Source organism: Babylonia areolata, chromosome 20 (assembly GCF_041734735.1).
Source record: "Babylonia areolata isolate BAREFJ2019XMU chromosome 20, ASM4173473v1, whole genome shotgun sequence".
In the NCBI taxonomy this organism is placed as follows: domain Eukaryota; kingdom Metazoa; phylum Mollusca; class Gastropoda; order Neogastropoda; family Buccinidae; genus Babylonia; species Babylonia areolata.
Genome location: NC_134895.1, coordinates 52,020,067 through 52,037,693, shown reverse-complemented (window position 1 = coordinate 52,037,693; position 17,627 = coordinate 52,020,067). Strand labels below are relative to the sequence as shown.

The 17,627-nt window shown below is 39.6% G+C and overlaps 2 protein-coding genes across 3 annotated transcripts in view; one reads left to right on the top strand and one right to left on the bottom strand.

The window, feature by feature from the left end:
* The window catches only part of LOC143294707 (ADP-ribosylation factor GTPase-activating protein 1-like), a 62,311-nt gene extending 45,616 nt beyond the window's left edge, over window positions 1-16,695 (bottom strand). For both annotated transcript variants that reach the window (XM_076606118.1, XM_076606119.1), the window contains exons 1-7: window positions 16,522-16,695; window positions 13,517-13,626; window positions 12,609-12,780; window positions 11,556-11,773; window positions 10,590-10,658; window positions 8,160-8,265; window positions 7,900-7,956 (exon numbers count right to left, since the gene is read on the bottom strand). In XM_076606118.1, the coding sequence (XP_076462233.1) occupies window positions 7,900-7,956; window positions 8,160-8,265; window positions 10,590-10,658; window positions 11,556-11,773; window positions 12,609-12,780; window positions 13,517-13,626; window positions 16,522-16,581 (792 nt within the window). In that variant the 5' untranslated portion in view covers window positions 16,582-16,695. The remainder of the gene's footprint in view (window positions 1-7,899; window positions 7,957-8,159; window positions 8,266-10,589; window positions 10,659-11,555; window positions 11,774-12,608; window positions 12,781-13,516; window positions 13,627-16,521) is intronic.
* Window positions 16,696-16,933: 238 nt separating this feature from the next.
* Window positions 16,934-17,627, top strand: part of LOC143294706 (transcription initiation factor TFIID subunit 2-like) — a 41,913-nt gene continuing 41,219 nt past the window's right edge. The window contains exon 1 of the mRNA XM_076606117.1: window positions 16,934-17,064. Within this exon, the coding sequence (XP_076462232.1) occupies window positions 16,995-17,064 (70 nt within the window). The 5' untranslated portion in view covers window positions 16,934-16,994. The remainder of the gene's footprint in view (window positions 17,065-17,627) is intronic.

Sequence of the window (17,627 nt, the reverse complement as noted above, 5' to 3'; positions counted from 1 at the left end):
CGATCAGTAGTTAGCTACTCAAACCCCTCTCCTTAGTCATCACCACTCGCCGATCAACACCGTGCAGTCACGACCAAAATTAATCGACCCGCTTCCAATCAATCGACCCCCCCATGTCCCCAAAGACACTGTCGTCTGCAAATCCAAACCAACCAACCACCTGGCAGGGAGCGAGCGAGACCTAGAACCGCTCCACTCTATCTCTCACACCGACTGAACCAACAGCAGACGACAAAGGAGACACCGGTGCTCTTGTCTATTTCTCTCTTCTCTCCGCTGGCGGCGGCCAAAGCCCGTTCCACGTACGTCCACGACAACGAACTGAACAGTACAAAACTAAACGACGCCGACGACTTCAGCGTCAAAATCTGAACCCACGTATGGCTGGGGCGGCGGCCGTGGTGGTGATGGTGGTGGGTGAGATGGAGTGATGTGGTAGGGTAGGGGAGGGAGGAGTGGGTGGGTTGGGGTGGGAAGGGGTTGGTTTGGATGATGTGGCGACTGCCAACACACACACACACACGCACACACAAGGGTGACGGTAACTGTGGTGGGTTCGGCTTTCTCTCCCTCTCGTTCAGTCTGTCCTTCTGTCACCACCTCCTCCATCCTGTCAACCCCCTCCCTCCCTCCATCACCCTTGTTCGTCCCCCCAACCCCCATCTCTCTCTCTCTCTCACCCGTCTCTCATCGCGTATTCAGATCCTCTTTCTTTCCAATAACAAGATACGTGCGAACATGGGTACGTGTACTATAATGTGTAAAATGCGAGTACCACGTGCTCGCACGCGCGCGTGTGTATGTGAGTAAGTGTGCTTGCAAAATAGACAGAGATGGGGAGAAAGACCGCATGCGTGTCCACGAGGCTGTTGCTACCATTATGTGCTGAGAGAGACCGCAACAGACAAAGACCACTGGGACAAAGAGACTGAGCAAGCGAGAGACAGAGACAGAGAGAGGAGACACAGTCTGAGAGACAAAGAGAGACACACAGAGAAACAGACAGAGCGAGCGAGCGCGCGAACAAGCAACAGAGAGCGAGCAAGCAAACAAGAGAGAGAGAGAAAGACTCAAAGAGAGAGAGAGAGATGGCCTGGCCTGGCCTGGCCTGGCCTGCATGCTCCATCCTTTTCACACCAGCGATCGATACTTCTGTCTGTCTTCTGACAAGGTTACCCCCACACCCCTAGTCCTCCTCTCCCACCAGCCCCTAGCCCCCTCCCCACCTGCACCCGCCCTCCCCCCCATCATCACTACAACCCCCTCTTTACTCCTCTTTCCCCTCCTCCTCTCCAGCTGCGCGCTTCTGTGCTTGAGAACGGGAGGAGAAAGTTGGGATAAAATATCGACAAATCACATCCGTGTTGGCCTCTTTCCTTTTCTTCCTTTCTCCTTTTTTTCTGTACCCCCCATAATCCTTTGATTTCACAAACACACACGTGCGCGCACATGCAGAGACAAAGAGAGAGAAAGAGATTAATAAACACACAGGCAGACAGACAAACAGAACTCTAGATTTTGAGTTAATGTGGGGAAACTGATACGCTAGGAAAACAAAACAAAAAATAATGTAGAAGAGAAAGATGGGGAAGGAGGAAAAGGAAAAACAAGGTAAAAGTAAACCACCATCAAACTGATGAAATTAACATGTCCTTAAGTAAAAAAAAAAAAAAGTAACTAAATAAACAAATGATAGAGTGAAAGCTACAGAGTGGGGAGCAGAGGGGGTGAGGGGAGAAATGGAAAGAGGGGAAAGCGGGTGAGACCCAGAAAGGGAAAGCGGGATGAACGGAGAGAGATCGAGAAGACATGCCAAGAGAGGCGATGGGGGGGGGGGGGGGGGGGGGTGCACACACAGAGACAGAAACAGAAACAAAGGGGAAAGAGACAAGAGAAGAAAGCATGTAGGACAAAAAGGATGTATGGGTATTCTAGCAAGATGTAAAGGGCAGTGTGGGTGGGGGGGGGGGGGGGGCGGGGGGGCGGGGGCTGGAATTTTCACAACCAAAGGCATCTTTTACAAACTAAAATTTGAAAGGTAAAAAAAAGAGAAAGTTTAAGAAAAAAAAAGAACAAGCTATGGTCTGGGAGGAATCACAGCCCTTACAAACCCATCCATGCGAAAGCAACCACTCTATACTGAAGAATGGCTATGACACCGAGCGATACCACAAATATGTACTTTGGCCCTGGTATTAGTGGTAGTACCCTTTTCCAGGAAGAATAAATGCTTTCTAGCTGTTGTTTCAAGCCATTTTCATCCTGCACAGGTTTGTCTGAAAGACATAACACGCACCATTGTTCTCTGTTGATTCTGTTCATTTCCCTTCCCACTGAGGTCCGCTCCCAATACCAGGCCTGGCCAAAGCAACATTATTAGCCAGTACCTGGTCCACATCTGTCAATACTTGATCACTATCAGCCAGTATCAGATCCCACGGCGGTATGATAATCGTTTTACAGTGCTTGGTCTACCGAAGGGGGAGTTTATTTGTAGTGAAACAATGCTACTAACAGGGAACATCCAACAAATAGATCGAGGAGCAACTGTGCACTCAGGACAGTTACGCTGCTGGTCAGGCATCTGCTTAGCAGATGTGGTGTAGCGTGTATGGATCTGTCCTAACGCAGTGATGCCTCCTGGAGTATCTCAAGGCCTGACTAAGCGCGTCGGGTTACGCTGCTGGTCAGGCATCTGCTTGGCAGATGTGGTGTAGCGTATATGGATTTGTCCGAACGCAGTGACGCCTCCTTGAGCTACTGAAACTGAAAACGGAGTAACTGAAACTGAAACTCACGGCAGAACACAAAGCAGAACGACACAGGCACACATTCACAGACGTTCAAGAAAATGTTTGAGTGCGTTCTTTCACACACACTAACACACACACACACACACACACAAGTAGTGGAAAAAAACATGCAAGCACATGCACATATATGCAAAATTTATTTACACGATTAAAAGATAATAAATTTACACTCTCCTATTTGCATGTCCTCACTCCTCCCCATAACCCCACTGCTGGCCCAGCCATTATCTGACCCAAGGGCACACACACACACACACACACACACACAAAATGAACACCTTCTCTATCATTCCCACACATACAAACACACTCTCTCATAGTCACACCAGTTTATTGACACAGCCCTCACACGACCCACACAACCATGACAGCCCACTGACCTAACTGCAGCTGTCAGCAGTCCCATGTTCACACATTGTTTGGTGCTGACAGCTCTCTTATCCGCTGCCCTACTCTTCACATCAAATGGATTATGCAAGGGCTGCCACCTCAACCAAACTTGGCCACCACTAGCACTATCACAGCCACCACAACCTTCCTTCACTCCTCATATCACCCCTCCACTCCCCCTTCACAAGCCCGCCTGACTCTGTGACCCTCCACCTCTCCATTTACTTATCAGCCTTGTCCTGTAGATTCAGTCAGCTTTACAGGCAGATAGGAATGTTGGCAATTGTTCAATGTGGTAAAAGTGTCCATTGGTCAGGGTTCAACTACAAGGCCGTTCCTGTTTCAGCAAGTTGTTGTCCTGGGGGGAAAGGCGCTTTACAGCCATTTTTCCTCACTCCACCCAGGTGTGACTTTGGTTGGGGAAGGTTAAAATGGCGGAAGGAGAGGACTGGGCCTCACCTTCTTTTGCCGAACCCTGGATATAGTGGATGTGAATCCACTGCCTCAATGGCCATAACAGGCTATGGGAGTTAAACCTTTTCTTTTTTTCTGAAAGAGCTGATGACCAGAACATTATAGGGAAAAAGTGTCTTCACAGAGCCGGCAGTGAAGTGGGTATGTCTTCACTAATTTACGTATGTATGTGTCTGTATGACTGAAGCCTGTCTGAATGACACTGGAAACAAATGATGAGAGCCTAAAGGAAGCTGTCAGTTGATCTACCCAGGTAGACAACATGTTGTGCAAATGACCATGTTTGTAGAGAGCTTCAAATTTGGTCTTTTACTAAAAATAGGCACTAAAAAATAGTAATAAAGATTAATGAAAAAAAAAAGAAGAAAAAAAAGAATGAGCTGATGTCAACAGATGCTTTGTATTAACTTCACACCCAGAGGTTTATCACAGGATTCACACAAGGAACTTTTTCACCTTTCAGATGACAACAACATGAAAGAAAAAAGTGACATATGTGTTAAAACATGGACAAGGAAGTATTCTCACTATTGATAATTCCTACCTGGGTGAGATGAAGTCAAAGCATAGCCTTATCAATAGGATTTTTTTTTAATGAGAAAATACAACCAGAAAAGCAGAATTCTTTCAAAAACAACATTAAACAAGAGAGGCAAGGCCTTCAAGACTCACTTGTGATACACTTAAAAAAAAAAAAATCTAATTGTTAAAATGTGTTCTGTATTTGTTATTATAAAGCTTTGGGTTAAAAAAAAAAAGAAAAAAAAAAGTCCTAAACAGATTCGAACCCCGCGTGCTCGGGTGAGAAGAAACTGTCTTACCCATTACACTATCGTGGCTCCTTAACTGACGTTCTAAAATTTAATATTTGAACATACTTTTTTATTGGGCGATAAATCAATTGCGGTATTCGCAGTGAGAACGCTGTTTAAATCATATTATTCTGGTGTATCTTGAGCATTCAAAAAATCTTTAAGGGCAATAAAAAAATTCTTTTTAAGTCTGCGGTAAAGGAGACGTGGCTATCGCTGCAATCACACTGCAACATTTAGCCATTTTCTCTAGATCTAGATAGATGCACAAGTTTAGTTACACCCGCCGGGAATGTAGTACGACACGGTCGATTCAATTTCTCTTTTGTGTTCATTCTAGTTTTATAGTTTTAAAGTTGATATGAAAATTTAATATTTTCTTAAACTAATAACATGTAGAGCCAAGTACAAGTACTTCTAAACATCGTATGAAGTGAAAAGGACTTCATTTTGAGAAAAGTCAAGACTGGAAATTTTTTCGTTTCATCATGATCAATTCAAGGTATTAACTCGCATGATTTACAATTTTTAACTGTGAATTCTGACTGTTCTGTGGATATTTTTATGGCAGTTTGGGGCATAATCCAGTAAGTGATGAGGCGTTCACAAATCTTTCTCTGAATAAATATTTAACAGTCTCCTTCTCCAACTTTCCATCACATGTTATCGTGTATTGTCCATTGAATATAGGATTGAACGGGCAGGTCAACAACTTGAAACAAAATGGCGTCGTTCGCATTCACGAAGAATATGAGCACGCGCTTTGAATGTGTATAAATATGTGTTCGCAATTGATTTTTGCCCATGACCTTCAGGCTCAGCCAACAGATCTGTAAAGTTCACTCCTCGTATTGATTTTACTATTTTAGTATTTTCCGAAAAAGACCACTTGGGCGAACGAACATAGTGAAAGCCCTATACACTGAGAGTAAAACACACTAGCTTTTTATGTATTGAGTATAATTTCAAAATGTAATGTTTAAGATGAGAAAGATCAGTTTAAAGCAAATTAAGTCCCCTAGCATTAGCCGTATGAAGAGCACAGGTACAGGAGTCATGATGGCTGCCGGAAAAAGAGGGCGATAACCAGCGGGACAAAGGGGAGGTTACCTACTTCCGGGAGGTTATCAGCCGTAGTTTCGTCTGCTCCGCATGGGCGGATAGTTTGCACAGGACAGGAATGTCAGACCCCTGCCGGAGTCTGCACTAGTTGGGTCACGGTTAAGTATGTGTAATTAAATTACATATTAATTTCCCTTTTTTACTATTTGCACCAAAACGTTTGCAAAATAAATAAAACTTCCATGCTTAGCAAAGAAGTTCCTGTTTGAACAAAAAATGATAATAATGACTGCTCTTGTTGTGTCAGAATACCAGATCAAAGTGCCAAGTTTAGAGAACACAAAAAATATAAACAGTAAATGCAGTTTGCATATAATTTGGCTTTTTTTTTTTTTAATTTTGTTGTGCCCATCCCAGAGGTGCAATATTGTTTTAAACAAGATGACGGAAAGAACTGAATTTGTCCTATTTTTAAGCCTAATTTGGTGTCAACTGACAAAGTATTTGCAGAGAAAATGTCAATGTCAAAGTTTACCACAGACACACAGACACACACACACACAGACAACTGAACACTGGGTTAAAACATACTCACTTTGTTTACACAAGTGAGTCAAAAAAGAGGTCCATTATACTATATAGCCCAGTATTCATGCTTTTTTTTTTTTTTTTTTTTATTCCGTCTTCCATGAAATACCCTTAGGTGTAAAATATTAAGAAAAAAAAAAAGTAAAGAAAAGGGTGTTATGATGTTATTGTATAGTGAGTTGTTTTTTTCTTTATTTTTTAAAATTTTTTTCAAACAGCCCAACAAGAGAAAACAAAGTCCTATACATCAAAATGTCTCTTGTACCTGTCAATGATCTTTGTTGTTGCTTTTGATATTGTTGTTGTACAACAAAGAAAGATAAACGTAATATAAACAACTTCCTCTGGTTTGGGAAAGTAAAACACTGGTTACTTCCCTTGAAAATGTATCATTTTTTTTTTAATTACAGTACTTACCTCCCCTGTAAAACCATCACGAGTTTCGTGCAACAGGTTGCACTTCAGTGTCAAGAAACAACATGGGAATTTACATAGACATCAAATTAGTTCAAAAACGAAATCAATGAACAAGCACACCCTGAAGCTGTGGCCCCCGAGATAAATCACCTAACAAGGAAGCCAGTGTCTGCTGGTTCAAGTTCTGTACACGGACAAAGATGTTTTTCACTCCCACCTTCATCAGATCTCGAGTGGTGGTTTGGATGCTAAACATTCAGATAAAATATCAAACCAAGGTCCCATGTGCAGCATGTACTTAGCACGTGTAAAAGAACCCATGGCAAAAAAAGGGTTGACTTGGCAAAACAACTAACACAGGCAGACACAGAAAAAAAACAACAAAAAACAAAAACAAAAAAAACCCATGGGTGGTGCAATACTGTGGCAACATGCTCTCCTCCAGGACAGCAGCCCAAGTTTCCAACAGTGAAATATGTTGTGAAAAGCGTAATACTATATAATACAATGCAATGCATAACAACCCTTCCCTTGCTTAACCAGTGTGTAGATTTAGGTTTCTGGTGTGGTTTTTTTGTTGTTTTTTTGTGTGTTTTTTTCCTCAACACATGGTTCCTCCTCCACTGCAATGTCAACAGTGGGCATCCTTTAAGGTAACCACAGGACAGTACACTACAGCACTTCTGTCACCAGCAAGGCATTATCCAAGCTGTAAAGATGGTGGCCATGAGAATGACTCACTGACTGCGAGTGTAGCATTAACCCACACATTCATGCTGCACAGGATAGCCAGAAAGTTCTCATCAATATTCATCATCCTGACATTTGGGCTTCTCTAGCACTAGGTACGGGTTTCTGGGCAGACATACATACATACAAACAAGCAGACACACACATTCACTCACTCACGCACACTGACCTGAATTGCACAGACTGACCTTTACTTCTGAACATCATTTTTTCACAATCAAAAATGAATAATCACTATCAATGTAATCACAGGTTCCAAGTGTGTTAGCAACAGTTAAAAGAATTTTAAACACAGAGAACAAAAAGAAATAATACACGACTAATAGAAATATACATTTCTGTATTCTTGTCTATATCTCTCACTCATGTCAATGACATGTTTTTTATTTTTGTTGTTGTTTTTGTTTTTTTTCAACATTTAACAAAACAGACAAAACAAAACAGACAAAACAAAAGTTAGTTAAGAAAAAAGAAAAAAACAAAACAAAAAAAAACACATGAAAAAGATGGCTATTATGGAACAGGTGAGAGGAATTTGTTTAATAAAAGTGTTTTGAGTGTTTATGGGCCACTTAAGGAACAAAGTTCCTTACCTTTTCGGAGGCAGCTGAGGCAAACTTTGTGGCTCCAACAGCAAATGTGGACCACCCCTGCAAAATGACACACTTGTATAGCAGATCTGAGAACCCAAATTACTAGAGTTCAGCATTCTAAGTCACATACAATATACACAAAGTTAACAAACAGCCATGACTGAATGCACCACACACACATAACACTCATCACACCCACAAACACAAACACACATCTTATTCATATGACACTTCTCACAAAATCATTAAATGGACCGTACCGTTGTTAAAGAAGACATCGTGTTCTCAAAGAAGTCGTCTTTCTTCTCTGGTGGAGGGGCAGAACCAAACCCAACATACTTTCCTCCCTGGCTCGGCGGTAAGTTACTGGGGGAGAAAAACAAAACAAAAATCACTTTCAAAGTTTATGATTTCATAAATACTTCATCTTGAACCACATGCTTCTTCTGTTTACTACCTTCTCCCCTCAATCATTCCTATTTTCACTGCTGTTTGGTTTAGCTGCTAGATGACAGAGTTTGTTATTGTGAATGATGGGAAGGAGGGGTGGGGGAGGAGGGGGTGGGGGGAGATGGGGGGTTGTGGTTCCTGGTGTCTTGTGACTCTCCAACTCATTACTTGCCAACTTGTCAACTTAAAATTAACCCTTTCGCTGCCAGGAAAATAAGATTTAAGTGAAATCTATTTGCCAGTTTTTTTTTTCACAAAGAACGGGTATAAATTTTCAAAAAATTCTGTGCTCTTTGTTATTGGTGAAAGACCCATGAAAGTGTACATTTTCTGAAAGGTAAATGAATGAAGAATACAAAACACATGATGTTTTCCCATTTTATATATTTTCAGTGACATGCTGTTGTTTTGAAATCAGTGTTTTGTTTTTGTCATATTTTCAACTTGTTCATTACAAACATTACTCAAGTAATTTGCACTAAAATATATTTTCTGTACAAATGGATATTTGCACACACAAAATCATACTAGAACCACCACAATAAAAGATTTTTAAAAAAAAGAGACAGATACACAAAGCATTGTCACTTCTCCAAGTGATAATATTGATGTGAGGCCATGCCCCCTCAGTCTCCATCCCCCTCCTCTTTACCCCTCTCACATGGTCACTTTATCCAGTTCTCATCAGACTGCGTTGGCTGAGTGCCAAGAAAATCGCTCACATTGTGTCCTGCTAATAATTCGGTCACTTTCTGTCATCTGCTACAGCCTGTACAGCCGTCATCACTCACTGACAGTCGTATCTTGGCCACTCTCTTGATTGCTCCCTTTATTTTCTATCAAATAGTCCTATAAATGTTCATCACTGTCTTCTTCGAATTTATGCTTCAATTCTTTCTGAGCATCAGCTAAAGAAAGAAATCATGGTTGATTTAGTTCGCCACGATTGCATGTCTTGAGCACGGCGTCAGTCCAACATTTTGCTGAGCGAGCGAGGACAGAAGTCAGGCAAACACTGCGGCAGTAACCCAACCAAAACGTTCAAATAAAGGACTGCCTCATGACATAGATGGTGTTTCTAGCTATGAATAGAATCTAGAAAGATTCCCCAAGCTAAAGCTACCAGTATTTTTGTTAATGAACTGAAAGCAAACCAGGGAAAAGTCAGAATATTTGATGACTAGTTATCTCATCATTGTAGCAGCGAAGCATACATGCTAGCACTGACGAGTTATCTCATCATATAGGCAGCTTAGGGTTTAAGATACTGTTTCACAATTCATACACGACATGAATTTTTTTTTGTTCTTTTTGTACGCTTATAGTTGACTTCATCAAGTTTCTGCGCCTTATATGTATTATTATTAGTTATTAGTAGTAGTAGTTCTTTTTATGTATTTATCTATCATTTATTTACTCTTTTTTTTTTCCTCAAGGCCTGACAAAGCACGTTGGGTTACGCTGCTGGTCAAGCATCTGCTTGGCAGATGTGGTGTAGCGTATATGGATTTGTCCGAACGCAGTGACAAACCACTTGAGCTACTGAAACTGAAACTCATGCATGACACTTATGCTCGATGTCAGTATCATGCAACCCTCACTTCTTTGTATGCTTCAGATTTCTAAGTACATGCTGAAGAAATGAAAGAAATGGCCAAAAACAATGTTAAAAATGAACAATAAAAATAATAATAAAAAGAAGAATGACAGATGATAACTTAGCGCACAAGTCGTGCGCGTGTTCTTATGTTTCGGTGTATGTGTTTGTGTCTGTGACTTTATATATTGTCACTAAAAACCATAAAATGATTCATGTGTTTGATTGTGTAATGAACTATATATGCATGTGTATGTATGTATATGTGTATGTATGTGTATATATATACATATATATATATATATGTATGTGTATGTATATGTATATGTGTGTGTATATGTGTGTATGCATATATATATATGTGTGTATCTATGTTTGTGTATATATATATATGTGTGTGTGTATATATGTATGTATACATATCAACATAATCACTTATATCTGTTATTGTTTATGTTCACATTTTTTCTCATCTATTCTGAATGTCATAATGAATTTATATATATATAATAAAACGGTGGTCGACCCAAGAAAGTCCGGGGGAAAAAAAAAAAAAAAAAAAAAAAAAAAAAAAAAAAAAAAAAAAAAACTTAGCGCACAAGTAGTTCCATACAGATGCTGGGACCCACAAACAGGCACTTACTCTGGCCTGGCAGCATTTTCTGCTTGCATCCTTTCAAAGAAGGCTGCCTTGTGCTTGTCCACATACTCCCTGAAATAGAATCATACCATAAAATCATAAGTAAGTCTCATACAAAGCATTAAAATCTTATTATTATGATTATACTTGTAATATGATTTCTTCTTACAACGTATAATACAAAACAGAGATGGGAAAGACTAACATACAATAGTGTGCATGTGTGCGCATGTGCGTGTGCGTGTGTGTGTGTTTGTAGCACTAACCTTGGAGCAAAAGCACTGTGAATCAATAAACTTATCCCTTTGCCTCGATCATGTATTTGTTACATCTTTTTTTAGTAGTTTTTTGTGTGTCTTCTTGGTTGTCACAACAGATTTTTTCTGTGTGACATGGATACAATCAGGCTGCTCTCCCCTGGGAGAGCATGTCACAATAGTACAGTGCTATCCATATCTCTTTTCTTTTTCTCTGTCTGCAAATGTAGTTGTTTTAATATCAAAGGGGATTCTCCTCTAACTTTTGCCTGTTTGTTGCTGTGGTATGCATTGGTGCAGTAATGCATACTGCACATGGGATATCAATTAAATGACCCATCTGAAAAACTACAGAAAAAAACACATATACTATCGCTGCCTCACTGTATTGCATGTTATAAGTGCATACTGCAAACGGGACCTCAGTTGATCATTTCTTCCAAAAGACGGGGGAAAAAAAAAGAAAAAAAAAAAGGAGTACCACTGCCTATAGTGTATTGTAGTACTTATGTTTTTTTCTAACCATTCTCCCTACCCTCCCCCAAAAAAGGTAAACTATGTGTTTAAATGACACTGGTCTTCACCTCAGAAGAGATTCCTTCTGCTTCCAACCAAAACCCACAATGCACCATGGACCAGAACAAGAGAAACAAAAAACGTAACCAACAGAGCAAAAGCTCACAAATCCATCACTGAACACAACTCTGCTTACTTAGACAGCTGGTCTGAGCCCTGGTAGCCAGAGTTGTGCTGCCCCAGCTCACTGGCACTGCTGCTGTGGTGCATGTTGCTGGAGACGCCCAATCCAGACGATGCCAGACGGGGTGAAGAGCTGGACGAGGTCATGCTGGAACGAGGTTGAAACGCAACGTGGTTCCTAGCCGACGATGTTTCTATACTCCATGGTTTCCCCTCGGCTTCTGTGGTTACCTGAAAACACACGGCAAGAATTTGAATAAAGAAATTATAACGCTTAATCTGTCGTTGAAAATGTGCATGCTGTGTGTACACAATGAGCAAACACAGGCATACACAAATTCATGAACATACATACAATGATACATATTGGGAACATGTGCATGTGGGTGGGATGGGAATGGTGTAATTGTGTCGGAGATTTTGTGTTCAGTGGTGTGTGTGTGTGTGTGTATGTGTGTGTGTGTGAAATGGAAATGCAATTGTGTATTTCTTTATCACAATATTCTTGTCTATATATATATATATATATATATATATATATATATATGCATTTTGTTGTTTTGTTGCTCTTCATCTGCTTGTTTCCTCCCTCCCTCTCTCTCTCTCTCTCTCCTATATTTTTTTCTTTTTTTTCCTTTTTTATTTTTTTAATACATTTTTTAAATATTTTTTTTCACTGATGGCTTGATGTAAAAAAAAAAGCAATTGTTGCTTATTCAATTTACCATCATGAAATAAAATCTTGACATGACTTGATATACACTTCACCTCCAGTCATGGAAAAAAATGCACGCAAAAGAAAATTATATTGCACACATGCCACACATTGTCAAAAATAGATCATTCAAAGAATACTAATCCTCAATCAACCCAAACATACACGTAAACACACACACACGTGCACTAACACACACACATACAAGCACACACACATACTCACGCTTCAGTGAGTAAACATAAACTTACTGCAAATAAATGAAGCACAGATTCATTCAAAAACTTCAGCACCAACACAGACATGCTAATGCCCACTAACACAAATATATGTGTACACACATTAACCAACCTTATCTCTGTACAAAGCAGCTGCCTTGCTGTTGTATTTTTCTTGCATTGACATTCCTTCACGGTAGTCAGGCTGAGAGAGAAAGAACTCCTTCGCACGCCGGTTGCCACCCACTTTCATTTTCTCTAACTCTACGTCTTTCCATTTGTCCATAGAAACAGATCGCACAAAACTGGAACAGACACATTATGATTACTGGTACTCCGAAGTGTTACTGTTCAAAAAGATGTCATCAGTGGTGTGAATAAATAATCCGCCTTACCTTCCAATCCAAATCACTGCTAGAAAGAGGAGTAAGAATTATACAATCATACTATTCTATAAATTCTCTTCCTTACTATTTCAGCAGATCTCTTCTTTTGAAAATAAAATAGAATACATCTGTTGTAAAAGATTTGATTGTAAGTACAGCAAGTATCTGAGGAATGTGCATATATATGGTGTGTGTGTGTGTGTGTGTGTGTGTGTGTGTGTGTGTGCGCGAGAGCGCATGTGCGAGTGCGTATGCGTACACGTGTCATGTGTGTGTGTGCGCGCGTTTGTTTGTGTGTGTGCGCGTTGTGTGTGTGTGTGTGTGTGTGTGTGTGTGTGTGTGTTTGCATGAGAGTGTATGTTTGTGTGTTGGAGGTTGGGGGTGGGGGGTGTAAATGTAATGCCTGTTAACTTGTGTAATGGACTGAACACGGCACACAAAATACAAAACAGTAAACTGTCACTAAAACGTACACTCAACAGTCAATTGTTGTTACAGCATACAATTTACAACCTGAAGCTTTCCAGTCATCATACAAAAATAGAATTAGAACAATGATCCAGTAATTCAAAACATCAAGCTTAATATAACTTCAAGACATTCACTTTGTCTTCTGGGTGAAGAGACATTGTTAATTCTCACAGTCACACTATACCTGAGGTGCACTCCCAGTCCTCTGTGCTTTCCGGAACATTCCAGACAGATCCATATCCCATAGGTCACGCTGACCCACTGAGGATTGTGAGTACCACACTCAAAGCAATTCTGAAACATGTAGCATAACATTTTACCAAGTTTTAAGATAAAACAAATTATGTTCAGGGCTATGAGGGCCGAACTCGAAATACTGAAACATGATGTACCAAGTTTTACAATAAATTATACTAAGTAAACTAGTAAAGTAAACTCCCTCTTCTTTCTCTATCATTCTATAATTGATTATCCAGTCAACCTCTTTCTCTGAAAGTTAACTCTCTCACAATTATGTTTACTAATTCAAAATGGGTCATTCCTAACCAGTATAACACTGATTCAGTTCAATCAGTTTATAATGCAAATTTGATTAACCAGTTCCAAAAGGTGATCTCCCCTTGCCAGAGAATTTTGAGGATTCAGGGGTAATAAATTAATACAGATGTAAAAAAACGAAAATAATTGTTTTGGTAAAGGAAAATAATTGTGGATTCTAAATCCAGGCTTTTTCCCCAATTATTCTGAACTATTTAGGCATCTGAAAATGAAGATAATAATCTTTAAGCATTAAAAAATCTACTTCCACCACCATGGAATGACACCCAGCAAGAAAACTAAACAAAATACAGCTGGAAATAGCATGCTTATTTCTGATATTGATAATATATGGTCTGCGAAAGAATATGAAATGGCTTATCAGTTTACAATAATAATCATAATACTTGTAATCATGTAACTGAATAACTGTCCCAGCAATTAGTGAATGACATACGTGGGTTCAGTTGAGATAAAAAGTCAATCATATTCTCAGAACTGAGAAACTGAGCTGTCGAGGTTTTCTTACACCTAAGAGCATTCCCCTATACAGGCTATAGTGGAGAGAGTGCTTTGATGATAGTCCCTTCCTCCTGGTTATAAAATACAACTGGTCTGACAAATGTCTGCTGTGCATCCAGTTTGTCTCCTCTATAAATAAATTAGCAAACTGATCAGGGGATCATTGGATGCTGCTATTTCCACCACTTGATCACTATGAAAATACAGTTAAGTGACAGCTTGGCAACTCTTGCTTACCACACCCTCTAACTGGCCTTCTACCTACTGTCTTACACACTCCTCTATCTCTCCTCCTCCTCTTCTCAAATTATGTGAAAGTACTGCGCCTTCATTGTCAATCATTGTCACTTGCTCAGAAATGATGTCTGACTGGATAGATGGACTGAAGAAAAAGTCAGATGGTCTTAGCAGTTTTGTCACTACTGTTGTCACCACCTTTTGAGTTCAAACATATCATTGGACAAAACAGATCCCTCTTCCATTGCTATATTCATACACAATCATCAGCACAAATTGCCAAGTTGTGTAAATTCACTGGCTCAGTGGCTGGGACCACTGTCTTCACTTGACACCTTCTTGACTGTGAGTGTGAGGCAAACCCTCTTTACATGCATGCTTCAGGTGGTCCAGTTAGCAAATCATTATTGAGAAAAAAGGGGTCTTCCACCTGACCAATGCTTACTTAAATGGTATATTTATAATCCAGACACATTAAACTAACCATTCAGAGCCTATTTATGTTCAATGTTCCAAAATCCGAAGAAGGAAACATCCAAATACATGCAGGACACCAGAGGACATCTTATACTAAAATAGGCTCAATGGTAACACGTTTTGAAGGATGTCAGCTGATGTCTTACAGGCACTCAACTGGTTTATTTAACAAACATAAAACTTTAAAAGCAAAACATCCAAAAATGTTCAGCAAACTTACATAAAAAACCTTTATAGAAAAAATTCAATATATAACAAGAGTAAATCCAAACCTTTAATCTGCTTCACTGATTAGGTGATTAGAAATTAAGTACTAAAACTGGTAACATTTAACTTTCAAACATCATGTCATTCACAATTAAATGTTTCAATTTCCCCATTAACATATCCTCTTCCAAAATGTAGAACACCGGGACAAGTGCTACATAATAAGAATGGGGTCATGACATGCTGCCCACCATTTATTTACATCTAACTCTAAGAGACACACAAACAGAAATAATGCCCTGATTCACATTCAGTCATTCAAAACTTATCTTCACAGTTGTAATGGCTATCTCATTTTACACTGTCTCACAATGTGGATTCCTGCTGATTTAGTTAAAACATCTGATGACCAGCACTCCTTTCATATTATATGACCAAAAAGCTTAACTACTAAATTCAGTAAGTAACTAAATTGGTTCAAAAACATAAAGAAAATAATTATATCCAACATGTTACCTTGTAGTTTAAAAATACTTGGTTGATTCAAACACATCAGAGATCCCCAATGAAAATAAACAATCTCAAGTTTTAGTGTAAGAAGAAGAAGAAGAAAACAAAATTGTCAAAGGATGATAGAGGCAAATCGCTTGTAGTCTTTCTCTCTTGACTGGATAGCATCCAATGAACGGGAAGCAGCAGTTTTCACTGGCTGTCAATTTCATTTTCAGTACTTTTTTTTTTTAATACAACTGTTTTGTTACATGTCTACATGTGAATCAGTTCTGTCCACATTGAGCATAATTCTCACTGATGACGAAGATCATAAGTAGATGTTTAAGTTTGGATGATCATGTCCTTTGGTGGATAGAGACTGGATGGAGTTTGCCTTCAGTGACCCTGATAATTAACTAAATGGTAAACGGTAACCCTTGGAGTTGGATTCAGTACACCACTCTCTGCTGGCGTTGCTGACAGGGAGGTAGGCAGAATATCCCATTCGGTGAAGGCAAACAGTGATTGAATTACATAAATTCATCTTGTGAACGGTATCAATGTGACTGGTTTCTTGTTTTCATATGAATAAAATGCTGGTACAAAGCAACTGCTGAGAACACAATCAAGCCAAACAATTGACATATATCTATAGACACTACCACTTCGAATCTCTCGAAAATGGCAAAGGGAAACAGACCCATAGATCACACTTACATTGTTGTCATCTTTCACTTTGAGGTCTTTCAAGACCCTTCTTGTTCGGGGACTAGCCATTTCGTTCAATATCCTTAGTTTTCTCTGCGCCTTGAGGTTTACCGAGAAAGTAGTTTCTGTCAGACGTCTAACAACTGGTAGGAAACGTAGTTGGTGAGGTGTCAGTTCACCATGTTGATTATGACGTCAATTGTCGAGGAAAAGCTGTACTTATAACAGTTCCGTATAACTTAAAATCTCCATTTCTAAATTGTATCTAGGCCTTTTCTTCTCATAACAATAATCAGAATTACCAAAAGAGTATTCATGTGAGCAAATAAATCGGTTTTACAACAGTTGTCATTTGTTTTTAAAATGTTATCACATACGTTTTGGTGGCTCTCTAAAGATTTTTTACTCATACATGTAAAGGCCGGGAATGATCACAAGCTGCGATTTGAAACTGCGGTGCAGTTACACTTTTTGTTTTCATCATGTTGTCCTTCAATAGTGCAAAGATAAAAAAAGATGTTCGGAGTGATCTTATGCGCCAGTTCAAGCTGGGTGAGATTGAATTTTGCAATGCCTGAGGCGTGCGAGAGATCGAATTAATATTGCAGCGAATGTACATCATAGGACTAGGAATGTGCATGTGTGTGTGTGTGTGGTAGGGAGGGGGTAGGGAGGGGGGAGGTGGAGTTGATGTATTGGGACATGTGCTTTTATCACATGATTTGTCGGAACGTCATGGCACCTCCTTCAGCAGCTGAACTGAACTGATTGAATTGCACTCTGCATATGTTCCAGTTATTTGTTGATTGAGCATCCCTTCCTCTCATTCTTATTTTTGACAGACAGCCAACAGATAATATATATGTGTAAATCTGCTGTACAATGGGTGTAGCTGACTGGCATGATGAAATTTTAAAAAAGATTGGAGGAATTGGTTGGGCTTGGGATGTGGGTAGGGGCTGTTGTCTGAGTGCAAAATCAAAGGGTGTTTTTAACACAAAATTTAATCACATTATCACTCAAGAAACATTTCACAATCAATCGAAGGTCAACTGGAAACAAAGTCAATAACAATTTCCCGTTTCTTATGCATTTTCACCTGTCTTCTTTCTTTT